Below are 19,646 nucleotides of genomic sequence, written 5' to 3'. Positions count from 1 at the left end.
AATAAGGAAAAATAATGAACGCAGATCTACGAATCCGACATGACTTGCTAGGTTATCTCCATGTCCCAAAAATGCTCATTTCGGGACAAATTATTATTTTTTATTCGAAATGGCGGTTTCGGGACATTTTGAAGTCATTTCAGGACCCGAAATAAGCGTTTTACGACATTTTAAAAATTTTCTCTCTTACTCATATGACATGCCACGACATGCCACGTTGATTTGTGAACTTACTTTCACTGATTTTTTCGTTAAATTTATCATTTTTTTTAATAAATTAAACGACTTCTTTGTTGAATTTAAATATCATCAATTGTTTAATTCATTTATTGATATAGTAAATTAAAATATTGATTAGCAACATTTAAAAATTATTATTATTATTATTTAAAATTAACCCAAAGAAACTTACATGAACACAAGCCAGTAAATTATTTGCTCTAGGGTTTCACACAAAGCCACCATTGACTCGAATGACCTGACCGTTAACCCATTCTCCGGCGTCGCCGGCCAGAAACCCAACGACCGTAGCCACATCTTTGGGCTCTCCAAGCCGTCCCAACGGGCACTCTCCGACTATCCTATTCACCATCTCCTCCGTCTTCCCCGTGAAGAACAGCTCTGTAGCAATCGGCCCCGGCGCAACGCAATTTGCCGTAATCCCCGTTCCTTTCAATTCCTTCGCCAAGATCTTCACCATCGCCTCCACCGCCGCCTTCGACGCCGTATACGGTCCCACCCCTGGCTTCAACGCCGCCACAAGTGAAGTCGTCAGGCAGATTATCCTTCCCCCTCCGCCTTTCTTCAACCGATTACCGGCTTCCTTACAGCACAAAAACGCACCTCTACAGTTCACCGCGAAGGTCCGATCGAAATCTTCAACTGAAGTGGATAAAATTGAGGTGTACCTGTCCATGATTCCTGCCGAATTGACCAGGATGTGAATAGATGAACCGTTGAAAGCAGATTCGGCGGAGTCGAATAAGTTCTTCACCTGATCCGGATCGGATACATCGGCCTTGACGGCGATTGCGCAAGGCGACTGATAGTTGGAGACGGAATTGATTTGTGAAACAACTTGATCGGCTGCTTGCGAAGAACTGGAGGAGTAGTTAATGACGATTTTAGCACCGAGGGAAGCTAGGTGAATGGCTATGGCTTGACCGATTCCATGGGAGCCTCCTGTTATTATCGCGATCCGGTCCCGGAGAGGAAGGGAGACGGTGATCACGGTTTCTTCAGCCATTGATCGATACACAAGAAGAGCATGTGAAATAACTGATCATGTCCTATTTGAAAAAGAATTTGATTGAATTTGGATCCGATCCAGATCTGTTAGATAATTGAATATTTTAAAGACTGTTCAATACTTTCAATTTATTTGAATTTTTTTCTATGTATAATACAATGCCTTGATATATTATTAATGTATTTTTGTTTGATTTTTTTCTTAGAAATTCAAAATATGAACAATTCCTATTCTATTGTCGATATTTCAACTCTCAATCCCGTTTTATTTTGGAGATTTCTTTTACTACCATCTCCGTTTGGTTTTTGGGCACCGATTATACCACCTTCTCTATAAAAAAAAAATATATATATATAAACATAAAGGAATAAACATAGAACTCATATAAAATATAATAAATAAATATATTGATGATTATATATATTTAATTGTGTTTATAATATTCGCCTGTTCGGGGCGCGCAAAATCGGGGTGAGATTAGGGCGGAGAACACAACTACTATTTCCGATCAACTACTGGTCAAACTGGAAAAAACTGTCCCAAATGGGGCAATTCAATTCAGTTATCGTTGGACGATTTCAAATTCCTTCATTACTCTCGATAACTAACTTAAAACCCTTCATAGCCTTATAAAGTTTCAATAAAATTATGTTTCTTGGATTAAAACTTGTTTTTTACTAATAAACTCATTTCGTCTTCAAATTATTATGCATATTCATTAGTACTCTCAATTTATTTTACTAAGGAGATAACCGTATTTTTAGTGTAGGTCATGTCTAGCCGATCAATTTATTGATTACAGATTTTGTATTACGATATCATATTATTTAAATTCTAACCATATATATTAGACATCATTATCTCTTTAAACATCAATATTCTTTATTACTAAAAAAATAATTTTGAGGACATAAACACACAATATTTAAATATGAAGGAGAAGAATAAGTAAAATCTCTTTGTCGCCTTAATCTGTAACAATGTTGTCTGGAAATAAATAGTGCAAATGCGTCGTTGCTTAAGAATGATGTTGAATAAATTCTTATAACTAATGTGAAAATTTTGCCCATGTTTGAATTTAGAAATAGAAAATTTATATATACATAAGAGAAAATTGTACTTATTTTTAGCCTAAATTCACGTTTTTATAACATTTAAATGATTTTAGATATTTAATGTGTAAATTAAAAAAAAAAAAAAAAGATAAAAAATTCAAACAAAAATAAATATATTGAAATATTTCAAGTTAGGTTAAATGTATAGGAAGAATTATACATTTTACCTATTAATAGTAGTTTATATTTCTCAACTCAATAATAATTTTATTTTTTCACTATATATATATTATTTAATAATTGATTCATTACAATGTTAAATTGTTGGCCTATGATTTTACAAGGCTAATTAGCAAACTAATTAAGAGCGTAAATACGATTAGATTGGCTAAGAATTAGCATAGCAGTAGAATTATCTTGATCAAGAATAACTTCATTACCATCTCTAAAGTTGTCCAATCCAGAAACCAAGAGTTGCCAGAAGAGTCCTCCAGCACAAGATTCACCATTTTTTGCACTATCATACAACATATCATAAACCTTACCGAAATATTCATCTCTTACGCTCACGTTGAACCCTGACATTCTCGAAGATTTTCCAAATTCCGTCAACAAAATGGGTTTTTCGATAATCGAATTAGAATCCTGAATATGATTTCGAATCCATTGTTCCACAAAAACGTACTCATCTATCGCAGGTGACCTAATAAATAATTAGTTAGCTAGCTAGCATTCAAATTCAAATCATATTTAATATATGGAAGAATGATTGGAATATACCATATATTGGGATAAAGGTGAATTGTGGCAAAATCAATGGCTGGAACTTGATTATTGGAGATGAAGTCAGTCCCAACTAAGAGGCTAGGATTTGAGAATTGCTTGGATTGCATTGTCTTGTTATAGAATCCCTCAAGCCCCACTTCTAGCAGATGATTCTTATCAATTGATTTAACATAGTTACTCATTTCTATAATCCAATCCTGTCATTATCAAATAAATTTAATGTGAGTTTTTTATTGACAAAACTCAAGACACGGTTAGATATCGATATCGTAATGGGTTGTAATTTGTAGTGTTTTATAACGCAATTAAGATTACTACATTAATGTATAAAACCATATTTTTCTTCAATTTCAAATGTGTCATGAGTTCTCGTAACTTCTTATAACTATTTCTATATCAAGTAAAAAATGGTTAAGAAGTCAACATCTTATTACATGATTTCCATGCATTGCAAGGTCAATTTGTATAAGTAGAATAAGTCTATATATAATGAATATATAGCAAACCCTATTTTCACCTAACAAAAGCATTAAGCCAAAATTTCCATTAATATATATATGAGAAAAAATATGAAGTATTACTTGAAAGGTTTTTCCAGATAAATCCGATGGACAACGAGGTTCGTTCATCAATTCCCATGCCATGATTGTAGGGTCGTCTTTATATGTTATCCCGTTTATAGAATTTTTTCTCATGAGAATTGTCTGTCAAAAACATCAATGAATTAAAACATATAAGTGTTATCATTCATTTCAAGTATAAGAACCGTAATTGAAAAGTAAAAAAATTAAAACACGACATTAGGTAAGAAAATGAATGTAACGTACTCACTATGTATAAAGTAGTTAAGTGCTGACATACAACTAATGCAACTTAAAAAAAAAAGTAAAACGAATCATCCATGTACATGATTTTACTAGCTTTCTGATTAATATTTTCGTGCACACATTGACGAGTTTAATGATTTTCGAAAAAAAAACAAAGAAAACATACCTCGATATGATTTTTGTAATATTGTCTCACAACTTGGTCGGTAAAAAACTCGTCAACATTGCTTATCGATCGCCCACTCTCTTTTCCCCATTCAACGTATTGTTTCTTTCCACCAAAATCGTCCCAATTATTCACCAAACTCAATATCAAATGAACTCCATACTTACTTGCTTCCGAGATCACAAAATCCAATCCCTTTGGAGAGTACCAAAATATCAAATTAAAACCAAAACCAAAACCTTAATTTTACAATAACCAATTCAACTATACAAGCATGAATAATCCTACCTTGAACGTGTCCTCGTTATAAATTCCAGGGGCGGACTGAAGAGGGCGATAACCGCCATCACTGAAAGCCCAAGTTCTTGCAACGTTCATACCATTAATGGAAGCTTGGTGAAAGGCAGATTCCACGTTTGGCCTTGTGGTTTGATCAGTGGCTGTGTACATCATCCAATATGCATTGAACCCATTTAGATAGAGTTTCTCTCCATTCAACGTGAAATGGGTTCCATTTGTTTTGATGAATTCTTCGCCAAAACAAAACCCTACTTGATAGAAAACCAGAGCAAGAACTAGAGAGAGAAAGTTGTTTTGGGTCATTCTCATTCTTCCTGACATTATTATTATTATTGTGATCATGGGATTGGGTGCATGCCTTTGCTACCTATATATATACACTAGGTGTTATGTATAGTCACGGAATTATTTACTAAACGTTTCACTTAGAAAATTATTATTATTATCATTAATTTGTTTAGAAATTGGATAGTGTTATAATAAATAAATATATCCTTAAAATATTATTATAAAGGGTTATCATTATATTAACATCCTATAATATAAAATTGACATTTATAAAATATTATCATAATATTCATTATAATATAATATTGTTGTATATTACATTATATTAATATTGTTGTATATTTAATTTAATATCTATATAATACATAATTTATATAATATTTTAATACAATTTCGACTTATTTTCATTCTTTAGTATATCAAGTGATATAGTTTTTTTTTTGTCTCGTTCAATTACCAGTCATTAATGGAGTACTTTTATAAATTTATTATTATATTTTATTTTAACAATAATTTATTATTATTATTATTATTATTATTATTATTATTTTCTAGATTTTTTTTACTCTTATTTCTTTCATCTATCATATCCTTTAATTAAGTTAATCATAATGAAAAGTGCCAATTAGTTATCTTAACCGTGACATTTTTTTTTTTTACAATGCGACCTATGATTTTTTTTGTGTGTCTTTGTAGTCAGTCTAAACAGTTTGTCGTGCCAGAGCTGAAGAGCCAGATCAAAGCTGGTGTGAGGTTTTCAAATTTGGTTTGTCGGATTTTTTTCGCTAAGGCCAAAGAAGATGATTCATCACCCTGATGTTCTATGTTTCACGCCGGGAGAGAATATATATGCACCTTGTCATGTTGAGAGTTAAACTTCCTATTGATTGTGTTTTTGTTGAATTTTGTATTTTAATGGTTTTTCGTGGTGTAAAAAATATATGTAAATTAAAGTTCAAAAATAAATTAAAATCTCTTGAGAATCACGTTAATTATATTTATAGTGGTTTGGTAACATATGCTCGAAAATGCATTTGACAAGACAATAATAAAGGTTTTTGTTAGTTATAACGACTGCTTTCCATACTGCAGTTAATTATCGGTATTTTACTGTCGTAAAGGCATTTAGCGACGATTGTAAAGAAATAGCGACCATTTACCGCCGTTAAAGGTTCTTATTTTAGTGGTGGAAGTTTAACGTATTAACATGATTTGACGGTTCTTCTGTGACTCTGTTATTTAATTGGTTATTTGAATTTACTTATGAACTATTTCATTTTCTTATATAAATTCATAATTTTTTATAATTTAAATATAAAAAGATTACAGCTAGATAAATATTATAAATTAAAATTAAATTAAATTTATTTATAAAAGAAGATGGACTCCTAAAATTGACCCATTTAGGAGAAGGCCCGCCCAAGTTGGTTGATGATTGAAGAAACAGATTAACGGCCCAGCCCATTACTAAAAATTAGAACTTGAAAGTTGAAACCCTAAAAAATTTCAATGATGCGGCTGTAAATTGAAGAGAGATAAGAGATGAGAGATGAGAGATTCTATAAATAGTAAGGCCATCTTCGAAGTTCTTCATTCAGTTGAACCCTGAAACTCCAATTAAGATTTTCATTTTGTAAATTTAGGGCAAAGATGATTGATGCTTATTCTGACACCTCTTGTATGAGAATTGGCTCGTATAGAGTCTCTTCATTGAGCAAATCAAGCAACTCTCTGAGCCCTTTTCTTTTCTTTCTCTCATTTAGATTGATTTTTCATAAATTCGTGTTCTTGTTTACTTGTGGAGAAATCGAGCAGAAATTCAGGCAACCCCCATTCAATAAAAAGTGGATAGGGAGGTGTTTATCTGTTCGTAAATCAAATCTTTTAACTCTTCAGACTTGCTGAGATGTTCGCATCTATGAAGTTGGTCTAGTAAGATGAAGTACATATTTTATTTTCACTTTTAAGCTTTCTTTTATTTCCTGTACAATGGTTTAATGTTAAATTTTCATCTGCTAAATTTGATTGTTTTTTCTTTTTGCTCTTCTATGTATGTTATGTCATTGGACTATCTGTTATATATATTAGGTACTTTGCTTGGTGCAGCATCGACCCAGAATCTTCATATGGAAGAACTTCATCTGTCTGCTGATTTAGGCTACAAGTGATATGCTCAGATTCAATAGCTTAGAAGAATCTTTAGATGAAGTTGATTTTGGATTCTTTACCATCACTATACTTGTAATAAAATACTTGTTTGAATCTTGACCACAGTCTATGTTGAGCATTGTATATATATTAATAAACAATCTTGATTTTGATCAATAGTTGTTACACAGTTCAGAAATTAGTAATCTTTTTTTGTTCAAAGTTAAACAAAGTTACACATTCTTGCTCTGTTAAAAGAAAACAAGGTAACTATTTGAAAGAAAACATTGCAATCCTTGTGTTAAGTACTTAATTCATCCTCCATAAAGTATGACTAACTGCCTGCTTTGGACTCAATTCTCACATATCTTTTAAAAAGAGGAGAAAATAGTATATATTAAAATCATGTAAATCTGCTATTCTTGTCTCACATTCAATTTCTTATTCAATCAAGAATAACATATAGCATTAATAAAAACTAATACCACTAGCTGTAATAATGGTTGGCATTGTATGCAATTCAAAATTGACCTAATATCACCAATTCTGAAACCTATAGTGTCAATTTGAAGGTGGGTATCAACTTATCTATGCACCTGGGATGATGACTTTTTTCGTTTGAATGCAAACATATGTTTGCTTTCAAGTTTCAACAAAAACAAACGACGGTGGTTTATGATATTGCTTATGATGTTTTCCTCAGCTTCCATGTTCTAATCAAGAGATGAGTGAAGTCTGAAATGTGGTCTAGTCTAAGATTATGGTCTTATTAGAGCATTGTGTATTTTAGCTAATCAAATCGTTTATTTTGGTTGGTATAGGTAGGAAATAGAAGAAATCTAGTTAGGTTTTTTATTATTTTTTTAAATTATGACAATGCATTTTTTCTTACAACATTTTCAATGTAAATTCTATTTTGAAATTTATATTTAATATCTTAATTGAATTATTTTATTATAAAATAATAATTAAGAAATCTTTATTTTTTTTTTTAAATTTATTACAAAATCAATAGAACATATTAACTTTAACAAAATTTAATTCATATAAAATTGGGCAAATTACCTTGGACCCTTTAATTACTTTTCGTAAATTTTTTTTTATTAAACATAACTTGCTTAAGTTTAAAAAATATATATTTTTTTTTGATAGATTATCATTTTTATCTTATTTTTTATATTAATATATATATATATATATATTATTAAATTTTATATTTATATAATTATTAATTTTTTTTTTATATAATATATTATTTATTTTTATCTATATCTATATAAAATAAAATAAAGTTTAAAATAATTTATATATATATATATATAATTTATATATAATATATATTTAAAAAAATTATTTGAGAGTTAAAAGTAATTGAACCTTAAAATTATTTTTTAAAATATATATTATATAAATATATATATATATATTATATAATTAATGATTAAAGATAATCCATATAAATTATTTTTAAATTTTGTTTTATATATATATATATATATATGAGATTTAATAATTATATAAATATAAAAATGAATAATAAAAGATATATATATATTTATATATATATATATATATATATATATATTATATAAGCGATTTAATAATTATATATATAAATATAAAAAAAAGATTAAAGATAATATATAAAAAAATAATATTTTTAATTTAAGTAGTTATATTTAATCAAAAAAGTTGATGGAACGAAGGATAATTTGTTTTAAAAATTAATTTAAAGATTAAAAGTGAACGATCTAATAAATTCGAGGGCCACATAAAATAATTTGCCATATAAAATTTTAATCTTAATAAGATTTTTTTAAAAACTTTTTTTTGAATAATTTTAATTTGTATATATATACTAAATTTATTATTGTTAAATTTAATGATAATTTGAAATCAAATTTAAACAATATTTTTATTTTTTTAATTTTAATAATATTAATTTTTTTTTTAATTTATATAAAATTTAATTTATAATACATTTCATTTTGACAATTAATATATTGCTTAAATATATATCCAGATTAATAAATAATAATAATTTAGAATTTAATATATCTTTTGTGAGAATGATTTTATTTTGAGATATTCTTATAAGTATATATAATATATAATTTAAGAAAAGAATATATATATATATATATGATTTTTTAATATTAAAAAAATGATTAATAATATAAAAATGTATTATAAATAAAATTATGAGGAGTGATAGAGGGAGGAAATTTAGTGAGGGAATTTGGTGAGGGAATGACGTGGCATTACCTTTTGGTTGAAAAATGTAAAAGTGGGAGGAAAGAGAGAAAAAAGAGAAATTATTTGATTTTTTCAGCGAATAAGATTATGCCACATCATTCTCTCACCAAATTCCCTCACCTAATCATTTCTCTAAAATTATATATATTTTTTTGAAAAAGTCATCTATATTAAAAATCCCATGAAAATAAAAAAAGAAAACACTTTATTGAATAGTAATAATAGATTATGAATAATACAAATGAGACAAAAAAAAAATTGTACTCAATGATTCTTAGTATGGTAACATAAATATGCAGAACTCCTCATCTGCCGCATCGATTCAAATTTATCAGCAATTATTTAAAGACTTGGAGATTATTCAATGATTCTTAGTAATATTTCATAAAAGACTCCAAATATTAAATCTCAATAGATCTATCCCAAGACGTCATTGATTTCAATTCGACGTTTGAAGGGTCCAACATAGCAATTTGAATTGAATCAAATCAACCTCAATTGTTTTTTTTTTTTCATTCTTAGTTTTTGATATAGTCAAAACTCTAGGCGTGCCTCCAACATTTAAAATTTAAAAGATTTAGATCTGACATGAATCGCCTTCGTCTTATCGACCCAAACCGTTTGTTTCCTAGCGTCTATCACTACTGCATATTTTTTTAGTTAAAGCCTTACGAGAATCTGTTTCACTACTTAAAACATTGATATTTTCTCAATTTAGTGTATTGTTTTAATTACAATTCACATGAAAAGTTAGTTACCTTATATTTGTTTTGTTTATATTTTATTTATTATGGTTGTTCAAGATATTTTAATAAAAAAAAATAGGGAATAAATAAATACCAACTAAGAGTGTCAAATTTACATGAATGGAACTATGACATAGTACTAGAATAGCTTAAGTACTAATTAAAACCACCCCGCAAAACTAATATTTGACTTAGATAATATGTTTAATAATATATATTTAATATTTAACTTAATTATATTTTTATAAATTAAAAGTAATGGAATATTATAAAATTGATTTTTTAAAAATAATATTAATAATTTAAATTTGTATATATATTCTTATTATAATGATTAAAATTAAATAAAATTTCAAAAAAAATATTTTAAATAATAATTTTATTTTAAAATCTTTACTAATATATATATTTTAAATTTATATATAATACATTTTATTTAGAATAACTGTTTAAATATTAATTAAACAAATATAATTTAAATTCCGAAATAATAATAATTTAAAATAAATAAATTTATTTTAAAATCTTTTAATAAGATTATTTATTCTAAATATATATATATATATATATATATATAAATTATAATTTATATAATTTGAATTGTTGATGGTATTAAAAATAATTAAAAATAAAATAATTTTCTCCATATATTTTGATAGACCTATTTATATATAAATAATTTTTCATTAAATTATTTATTTGAATTATCTTTAATTTTAACGATTATATAAATATTAATCTTATTAAAATAAATAAATTAAAAATATTTTATTAATTTTTATTTATTTTAAAATAATTAAGTTAGCATATTTAATATATATTATTTAAAATCTCTTTTGAATCATTAATGGATTTGGCATAGTGGTTTTGAGATGGGCTGAATTGTTCTAGTGAGCGCACGTAGTCTAAGTAGAATGATTACGTGTCAATATAGTAAATTTGAGTCCCTCTCATTAAATTTGTAGATAAATATGGTATTTTTAGTTCTTGAAACATAAAATAAATAAATAAATACTTGTATATTAATTTATCTTAGTTAGAAATTAAATAGTTAGAAATTAAAGAATACATGTGAACACGCATACATAAATATATATATATGTTGAGAGTAAGGCTGTTAAAATCTCGAATTAACTCTTAAAATCTTACGATTTTACGATTTCACATTAGGTTAACGAGTCTGATTTTAAGTAAACTCTTAAATAGGTAAACTCTTACGATTTTAAATTTACGATAATAAGATTTTACGATTTTACGAGTTTATAAATAATTTCGATTTTACGATTCTATACGATTTTACTTTAAAAATCAAATTTAAATTTAAAAATTAAAAAATAAAGTTATTGGTTATTTAAATTAATTAATTAATATAATTAATTTTGTAATTATAATTTTTTATAGTGTTATTTATTTATTATTATTATTTATTTAATTTTAATGAAAGTATATAATTTCTTAAAATTGGTTAAGTATAAAATATTTAATTATATATAAAAATAATAATAATATATAACTATTATTTTTTCAAATTAAACTTTTACGATTTCACGTAAACTCTAGATTTTACGAGTTTACAACTGGCTAACGATTCTACGTAAACTCTCGATTTTGACAGCCTTGGTTGAGAGCCCTCCCTACTAAACTTAAATATAAGTTTATTTGGTAAAAGTGAAAAAAATAGTATATACTGATTAATTAATTTGTCAACAAAATTGCATCAGATTATTGTCAATAAGCTGAACTAAGTGTAATAATATTGGATATGCACTAGCTAGCTAGGATAAGATATATAATTAATAAGAGAGGAAAATGAGTTTTGCTGGTTCGATCTGTTTGAGGCATGTGTCATTATAAGTTGGTTGAGAGTTGGAGACTTGGAAGTGGAGCATTGAAATTAGTCAAAGAATGTTTTAATTATTTTTTGTCTTAATTGTCTTGCATGACCACATCTCTTTCCTATAAATACCATACGAATCCTACTCTTCTAGCAATGCAATTACCTGTTTATATATATCACATACATACATATATATAATTTCTGTCTCTAGATTCAATATTAGTGCTAGTGCGAGTGATCGAGAGGTAAGATATGGGGAAGCATGTTAAATCTTGTGCTTTCTTTTTAGTTCTTTTAGTTGTGGTTGTGAACTTGGGCTTGGCTAAGGGGCGAAAGCTTGAGGAAGGGGAGGAAGATGGAGTCTTTGGCGTTAATGGCGCTTATGGTGGTCGGGCAAGAGGGGTAGGCAGAGGATATGATGGAGGCGGGAAAGGTGGTGGGGGTGGGGGAGGATATGGGAGTGGGGGTGGAAGTGGTGGCGGTTATGGGGGTGGTTATGGAGGAGGTGGTGGTTCCGGAGGTGTAATAGGTGATGTTGATGGTTCAGTAGGTGGAGGTATTGGTATCGGGGGTGGTGGTTATGGAGGAGGTGGCAGTTCCGGAGGTGGAAAAGGTGGTCATGAAGGTGGTGGTTCCGGGGGTAGTGTTGGAGGTGGTGGAAAAGGTGGCAGTGCTGGAGGAGGTGGTAGTTCTGGTAGTTCCGGAGGTGGAACAAGTGGCGGTTATGGCGGTGGCAGTGCTGGAGGTGGAATAGGCGGCGGTGGCAGTGGTGGTGCTGGAGGTGGTGTTGGTGTTGGTGTTGGAGGAGGTGGTAGTTCTGGAGGTGGTGTTGGAGGAGGTGGTAGTTCTGGAGGTGGCATTGGAGGAGGTGGTAGTTCTGGAGGTGGCGTTGGAGGAGGTGGTTCTGGAAGTGGTAGTTCTGGAGGTGGTAGTTCTGGAGGTGGCGTTGGAGGAGGTGGTTCTGGAAGTGGTAGTTCTGGAGGTGGTGCTGGAGGAGGGGGTAGTTCTGGAAGTGGTAGTTCTGGAGGTGGTGCTGGAGGAGGGGGTAGTTCTGGCGGTTATGGTGGTGGCAGTGCTGGAGGTGGTAGTTCCGGAGGTGGAATAGGCGGCGGTGGCAGTGGCGGTGCTGGAGGTGGCGTTGGAGGAGGTGGTAGTTCTGGAGGTGGCGTTGGAGGAGGGGGTAGTTCTGGAGGTGGTGTTGGTGTTGGAGGAGGGGGTAGTTCTGGAGGTGGTAGTTCTGGAGGTGGTAGTTCTGGAGGTGGTGTTGGAGGAGGGGGTAGTTCTGGCGGTTATGGAGGTGGCAGTGCTGGAGGTGGTAGTTCCGGAGGTGGAATAGGCGGCGGTGGCAGTGGCGGTGCTGGAGGTGGTAGTTCTGGAGGTGTTGGAGGAGGTGGTTCTGGAAGTGGTAGTTCTGGAGGTGGTGTTGGAGGAGGTGGTTCTGGAGGTGGAACAAGTGGCGGATATGGCAGTGGAGGTGCTGGAGGAGGTGGTAGTTCTGGAGGTGGTGTTGGAGGAGGTGGTTCTGGAGGTGGAACAAGTGGCGGATATGGCAGTGGAGGTGCTGGAGGAGGTGGTAGTTCTGGGGGAGGTGTTGGAGGAGGTGGTAGTTCTGGGGGAGGTGTTGGAGGAGGTGGTAGTTCTGGGGGTGGTGTTGGAGTAGGTGGTAGTTCTGGGGGTGGTGTTGGAGGAGGTGGTAGTTCTGGAGGAGGAACAAGTGGCGGTTATGGCGGTGGTGGTGTTGGAGGAGGTGGAACAGGCGTCGGTGTTGGTGCTGGAGGTGGAATAGGCGTCGGTGGAGGTTCTGGAGGTGCAGGTTCTGTAAGCGGTAGTTCTGGTGGTGGAACAAGTGGTACCGGTTCCGGAAGTGGTAGTTCTGGAGGTGGAACAAGTGGTGGAGGTTCTGGAGGTGGAACAAGTGGCGGTTATGGCGGTGGAGGTGTTGGAGGAGGTGGTTCTGGAGGTGGACCTAGTGGCGGTTCTGGATCCGGAGGTGGACAAAGTGGTGGTTCTGGAGGTGGTAGTTCCGGAGGTGGACAAAGTGGCGGCGGTTATGGCGGTGGGGGTGTTGGAGGTGGACCTAGTGGTGGTTCTGGAGGTGGACAAAGTGGCGGCGGTTATGGCGGTGGGGGTGTTGGAGGTGGACCTAGTGGTGGTTCTGGAGGTGGTAGTTCCGGAGGTGGAACCGGCGGCAGTGGTGGCTATGGAGGTGGTGGTTACGGAAGCGGAGGAGGAGGTGGATATGGTGGGGGACATCATGATAGGGTACACCACGGCGGGATACATTATCGTGGTCATCATGACAGGGTTCATCATGGCGGTGGAGGTGGAGGACCCGGTAGAGGATAATAAGTCATCTACAACAAATATGTGCATGCTCATGACTATACAATAAAAATGTTACAATACTTACTATAACTTTGACGACATGCATTATTAATTACTTACCATCAATAAATATATGCCTAGCTTACAATCAAATTCCAATTCATCTATTTGCACGTCCCTTATATATTATTATGAAATCTATCATCATATTTACCTTCTCACAAATACAAACCAATACAAACTCTATCAACATGTACCATTTCCATTTAAACCACTCTACCTTTCATTTCATTGCATTGCATGCATATGTGTAAAGTCCAAGAAAATGGAATTTTATTTTTCGTTTCTATAACGTTCGTTTGCATAGCTATATGCAGATTGTCTATTATTACTTACTTATTGTCTTTATAAGGAGATATTAAGATTGATCCGACACAACAATCTTCTTAGAAACACCTTTTTACAAGTTAATGAATCTTCAACATTGTATTATACAAGCTCTACAAAAATCATACTACTCTTCAGTTGTTCTATAAGATATCATATTAGAAAATATGCCTTATAACCAACAAATTGTTAAACATAATCCATGTTGGATCCTAATTAAGTTTTTCAATATTGTAATGGTACTTAATAACTTAAGTAACAAGCTAATTTGCTCTTTAAATTGATCCACTTGACTCTATAACATTTTTTCTTAGTTAAAATATGCTAAATATATATTACTACAAGTAATGTTGGTGAGACATTTATCAGAGTCTTTATATTGAGCACATAAAGCAACCTTTTGATCCCCTTTCTTCTCTTGTAGATCAATCTAGATCTAGTAATTGCCCAGAATAATTGAAATTCTTCCACAATTCTATCTCTTTTTTCAGGCAGATTGATATATGATATCTATTTGATCAGTTAAGGTAGGTTAGTTGTCGCAGATCTAAACTATCATTTGATCTTTACATGATCATCAGATACTTTTCAACAATTAATTTGTAAACATAGGTTATGATTACCAATTTACCATTACTAGCAACAATAACAAACTCCTTTCCTTCTTTCCTTCTTGACTAGTTTTAAGAACATAGTTGATTTTAGAACAAACCAAATACAAAGACAGCAAAAAACATGGCTAAAAAATGAGGCAACAATCCATTAATGTTTGATCTGCTGCCCCCATTTTTGTTTCCTACTTCTGGAGTTTCTGCTTCTGCTGCTGCTGCTGTTGGATTTACACCTAATATTCCAAAATTACATTGTGACCAAATAGGATGAAGAAGAAGATGAAGAAGAAGGGAGATTGTTAATTACCAGGTGCTTTAGTTGGTGATGGTCCTGATGGAGATACAACTGGATATCCCGCCACTACCAATTTCAAAACCCATAATCAATACTCAAGAATTACCCTAAAAAGGATTGAATAATTCTTACCGGCGCAATAACTGGTCGGAGGAGTGGAAACAGAGCATACTTGAGGAAGCTTGAGAGCTTTTTGGACGTCAATGTCAATACCAAGACTAGCTGAGGAATTTCCTAGGAGCTGGCAAAGGCAGATTGGTTGCGTACCCACCAGACGGCTTAGCTCCGGGCAACATCCCTTTTCTGGGTCCGTTAAGTTGCTCCCTTTTTCAACGTACGACAGGCAGTCCGATACATTCAGTAAGTAAGGAAAGCAGTCCAAGTCTGAACTTGGCTCCGGCGCAGGAGACTCCGGCGCCGGCGGAGGAGGAGGAGAGGCTCCACTTGCTAAAGTTAGCATTATGGCGGATATAATGACAAAAACTGCAGTGTTTTTGGCCGTTGTCATTATTGCCTCTTTTCTTCAGTCTCTGTTTCTCTCTCTGTAATTTGAAATGGCCGACACTTTAGATTATTAGATGGATCTTGGACATTGATGAAACTAAATTTTTAAGATTATATATTATAAAATAAGGAAGTTTAAAAAACATTTGTCCCGTTTGAATCACGAGGACTCCACAATTAACGGGTGTCCTTACTCATTTTAACTCTCCAGGGTTTAGTCTATTTAGGTTGGGACTATGTCCTTTTGTATAAAATTTAAGTTTGTAAAGTTAAGAATTTTTTTAACTAAGTATTTGATTAAGTTATATTTTAATTAATCAATATTAATAAGATATTTGACACACAAATAAAGAAATAAAAAGTTTAACATTTTTTAGTTCATTGTAAAACCATGAACATATATAACTCAATGAGCTCATAGTTTTTTTTTTTTTTTTTTTTTTTTTTTTTTTTTTTTTTTTTTTGGATAAAACCCAGTTTTTATTTTAAAACTCAAACATTTTATAAACATCAAATTAAATAAATTTATCTTTTAAATACTAAAATTATCCTATAATTTTATTACTTCCCTCTAAACCTTCTTTCACCTACATCACACCCTCTAAAATTAAGGTAAATTAGTCTTCAAATTTTAAAAACCAATTTTTTCCTAATTTTTATTAAACAAACATTTTTGAGATAAAACTCAAGTAAAACCCAAAAAATTTCTTTCCTCGACCAAGCCCATATATATATAAGTTACTTTTCATTCATTTATATATATATATATATATATATATATATATATATATATATATATATATATATATATATATATATATATATATATATATATATATATATAATATTTTTTTGTATTAGTAAAGAATAAGTTGATTAAACTTAACATTATTTAAAAAAAATAAAATTATTGAAGATATTATTATTATTTTAATTATAATTTAGATTAAGTTTTATATCACTAATTTTGAGTACTGTATTTTGATATTATTGAAAAATGATTTATTTGTAAAATAATGTTGTTTAAATAAGATTATGATTTTATTAGATAATTAAAATTGCAATTAATTATAATGTGCTAAAGAACTAAACATGTAATATTATCTATCTTAAGTGAAACTATAATTTTTAAAAGATTAATGTTTTAATTTTTCATCTTATTAATAATGTTAGTCTTCCTTTAAAAATAAAACCTAACTTAAAAATGTTTAAAATAGATGTTTAATATATATATATATTTATTCTATAAAAATTCTTATTTATGTTAACAACATTTTTTTTAAATAGAATTTATTAGTTAATATGATTCACAACATCACAACATCTTACTAAAATAGGATGATTTTTATTGAGAATAAGTTATATCACAAAAATTTAACACATAACCTTAAGCCTTTTATTACAAAGAGAAATATTTAGTTATAAAAAAAAATTGATTTATTATAAAATTATTAGTTCAATATTATATATATAATTTAATATTTAGAATAATCTTATGCTTATATATATATACACAACCTTGAAATAAGAATAAGAAGAAAATAGATAGATTTCATATGATCCAATTTAGAACTAAAAAATTAAATATGACATTATTGTATTATTTATTAATAGTAAAGTTGGTTGAGACTTTCTTTGATGATTTATTGCAACAAGACCATATGAGATAGAGATGAAAAGTGTGATGTTGATATCTTACCATATTTTAATGTTTACAAAGTTTGTATTTCCCCACAAGTTATACAAGTTTGTTTAGTTAGAAAAATGCAATTTCCTTTAAGAAAGCACCAAACTTTCTTAGGATATTTACTAATTAGCTGTCATCACATGTTTTCATTTATTTTTTAACAAAAAAAAAATTATTCATACCATAAGATATAAATCGAAAGTTATTTAAACCTAACAAAAAAAAAATTATATATATGAGTACTCAAGGTACAACTAACACACTTAATAATAACAAAATTTACCATTTGAAAAAACATTAAGGGTGTGTTTGATAACCCTGGAATTGGTATTGGAATTGGAATTGGAGGGTCCAATTTCAATTCTTATGTTTGTTAGACACTTTAATATTAAGAATTGGAATTGGAATTAGAATTCCAATGGAATTCAATATAGTGTAATTTGATAGTTCTCAATTCCTATCTTTTTAGGTCGGAATTGTAATTCCAAATTAACACGTTTTTCATGTTTTTGACATGTTTAACACGTTTTTTACACATTAAACACGTTTTACACGTTTTAACACGTTTTTTACACGTTTAACATATTTTCATATTTTGGCACGTTTTTGACACGTTTAACACATTTTTGGCACGTTTAACACGTTTTTGACACATTTAACACGGTTTTCACGTCATTGACACGTCTAACACGTTTTTGACACGTTTAACATGATTTTCACGTTTTTAACATGTTTAACACGTTTTTGGCACGTTTAACACGTTTAACACGTTTTGACACGTTTAACACATTTTGACACATTTAACACGTTGTTCACGTTAACACGTTTTTGACACATTTAACACGTTTTTCACGTCTTTGACACGTTTAACACGTTTTTGACATGTTTAACATGATTTTCACGTTTTTAACACGTTTAACACGTTTTTGACACGTTTAACACGTTTTTGACACGTTTAACACGTTTTTTATATTTCGGCACATTTTGCACGTTTTGGCACGTTTAACAAGTTTTTCACATATTTAACACGTTTTTGACGCGTTTAACAAGTTTTCACGTTTTTGACACATTTAACACGTTTTTTTTAATGTTTAACGCGTTTTCACGTTTTTGACACATTTAACACGTTTTTTTTTACGTTTTTGACACGTTTACCACATTTTTGACACGTTTTACACGTTTTTCACGTTTAACAAGTTTTTCACATATTTAACACGTTTTTGACACGTTTTCATCTTTTTGACACATTTAACACATTTTTTTACGTTTTTGACACGTTTACCACATTTTTGACACGTTTAACACGTTTTGTCACGTTTAATAAGTTTTTCACATATTTGACACGTTTTTGACACGTTTAACACGTTTTCACGTTTTAGACACATTTAACACAATTTTTTACGTTTTTGACACGTTTAACATGTTTTCACGTTTTTAACACATTTAACACTTTTTTTACGTTTTTGACACGTTTACCACATTTTTGACACGTTTAACACGTTTTTCACATTTTGGCATGTTTAACAAGTTTTTCACATGTTTGGAACGTTTAACACGTTTTCATATTTTAACACGTTTAAAACGTTTTAAACACGTTTAACACGTTGTTGACACGTTTCACATGTTTTTTTACGTTTTTAACACGTTTGACACATTTTTAACACATTTAACACGTTTAACACGTTTTAACACGTTTTTCACGTTTTGGCACGTTTAATAAGTTTTTCACTTATTTAACACATTTAGCACATTTTTGATACGTTTAACACGTTTTCACATTTTTGATAGGTTTAACACGTTTTAAACCTATCAAAACGTGTGAAAAACATGTTAAACATATTTAAAATGTCAAAAAACATGTTAAATGTGCCAAAAATGTGAAAAACATGTGAAAAAACGTGAAAACGTGTGAAATTATGAAAAAAGTGTAAAAAAACATGAAGTTGTGTGGAAAACGTGAAAACGTGTAAAAAACGTGAAAACGTTTGAAAACGTGTTAAAACGTGTAAAAAAACGTGAAAATGTTTGAAAACGTGTGAAAAACGTGAAAAACGTATAAAACGTGAAAATGTGTTAAAACGTGTGAAAAACGTGAAAAACCTATGAAAAACGTGTGAAAAACGTGAAAAACGTGTGAAAAACGTGAAAAACGTGTTAAAATGTGTGAAAAACGTGAAAA

General features: G+C 30.6%; 3 protein-coding genes, 2 non-coding genes and 1 pseudogene across 5 annotated transcripts; 2 read left to right on the top strand and 4 right to left on the bottom strand.

Annotated features, from left to right (window-relative positions):
• Positions 1-405: 405 nt before the first annotated feature.
• Positions 406-1,281, bottom strand: LOC124930045 (NADPH-dependent aldehyde reductase-like protein, chloroplastic). Its single transcript, XM_047470413.1, has one exon. The coding sequence runs from the start codon at positions 1,244-1,246 to the stop codon at positions 449-451; it is 798 nt and encodes a 265-aa protein (XP_047326369.1). The 5' UTR covers positions 1,247-1,281; the 3' UTR covers positions 406-448.
• A 1,380-nt stretch (positions 1,282-2,661) lies between these two features.
• LOC124929809 (mannan endo-1,4-beta-mannosidase 4-like) lies at positions 2,662-4,686 on the bottom strand. The gene is made up of 5 exons (XM_047470198.1): positions 4,372-4,686; positions 4,084-4,278; positions 3,672-3,794; positions 3,085-3,287; positions 2,662-3,007 (listed from the first exon to the last, which is right to left on the bottom strand). The coding sequence occupies exons 1-5, from the start codon at positions 4,684-4,686 to the stop codon at positions 2,662-2,664; spliced, it is 1,182 nt and encodes a 393-aa protein (XP_047326154.1).
• Positions 4,687-6,314: 1,628 nt separating this feature from the next.
• Positions 6,315-6,409, top strand: LOC124933189. The gene has a single exon (XR_007098899.1). It is a non-coding gene; the product is annotated as a small nucleolar RNA snoR1 (small nucleolar RNA).
• Positions 6,410-6,492: 83 nt separating this feature from the next.
• On the top strand, positions 6,493-6,620 carry LOC124933208. The gene has a single exon (XR_007098914.1). It is a non-coding gene; the product is annotated as a small nucleolar RNA snoR77 (small nucleolar RNA).
• Positions 6,621-12,038: 5,418 nt separating this feature from the next.
• On the bottom strand, positions 12,039-13,871 carry LOC124929807 (annotated as a pseudogene).
• A 1,136-nt stretch (positions 13,872-15,007) lies between these two features.
• On the bottom strand, positions 15,008-15,855 carry LOC124932448 (non-specific lipid transfer protein GPI-anchored 12-like). Its single transcript, XM_047473076.1, has 3 exons — positions 15,409-15,855; positions 15,289-15,342; positions 15,008-15,214 (listed from the first exon to the last, which is right to left on the bottom strand). The coding sequence occupies exons 1-3, from the start codon at positions 15,782-15,784 to the stop codon at positions 15,072-15,074; spliced, it is 573 nt and encodes a 190-aa protein (XP_047329032.1). The 5' UTR covers positions 15,785-15,855; the 3' UTR covers positions 15,008-15,071.
• Positions 15,856-19,646: the final 3,791 nt, after the last annotated feature.

This window comes from Impatiens glandulifera, chromosome 3, assembly GCF_907164915.1.
Source record: "Impatiens glandulifera chromosome 3, dImpGla2.1, whole genome shotgun sequence".
NCBI lineage: Eukaryota > Viridiplantae > Streptophyta > Magnoliopsida > Ericales > Balsaminaceae > Impatiens > Impatiens glandulifera.
Note: the sequence above shows the minus strand (reverse complement) of the source record. Positions and strands in the feature narration are given on the sequence as shown.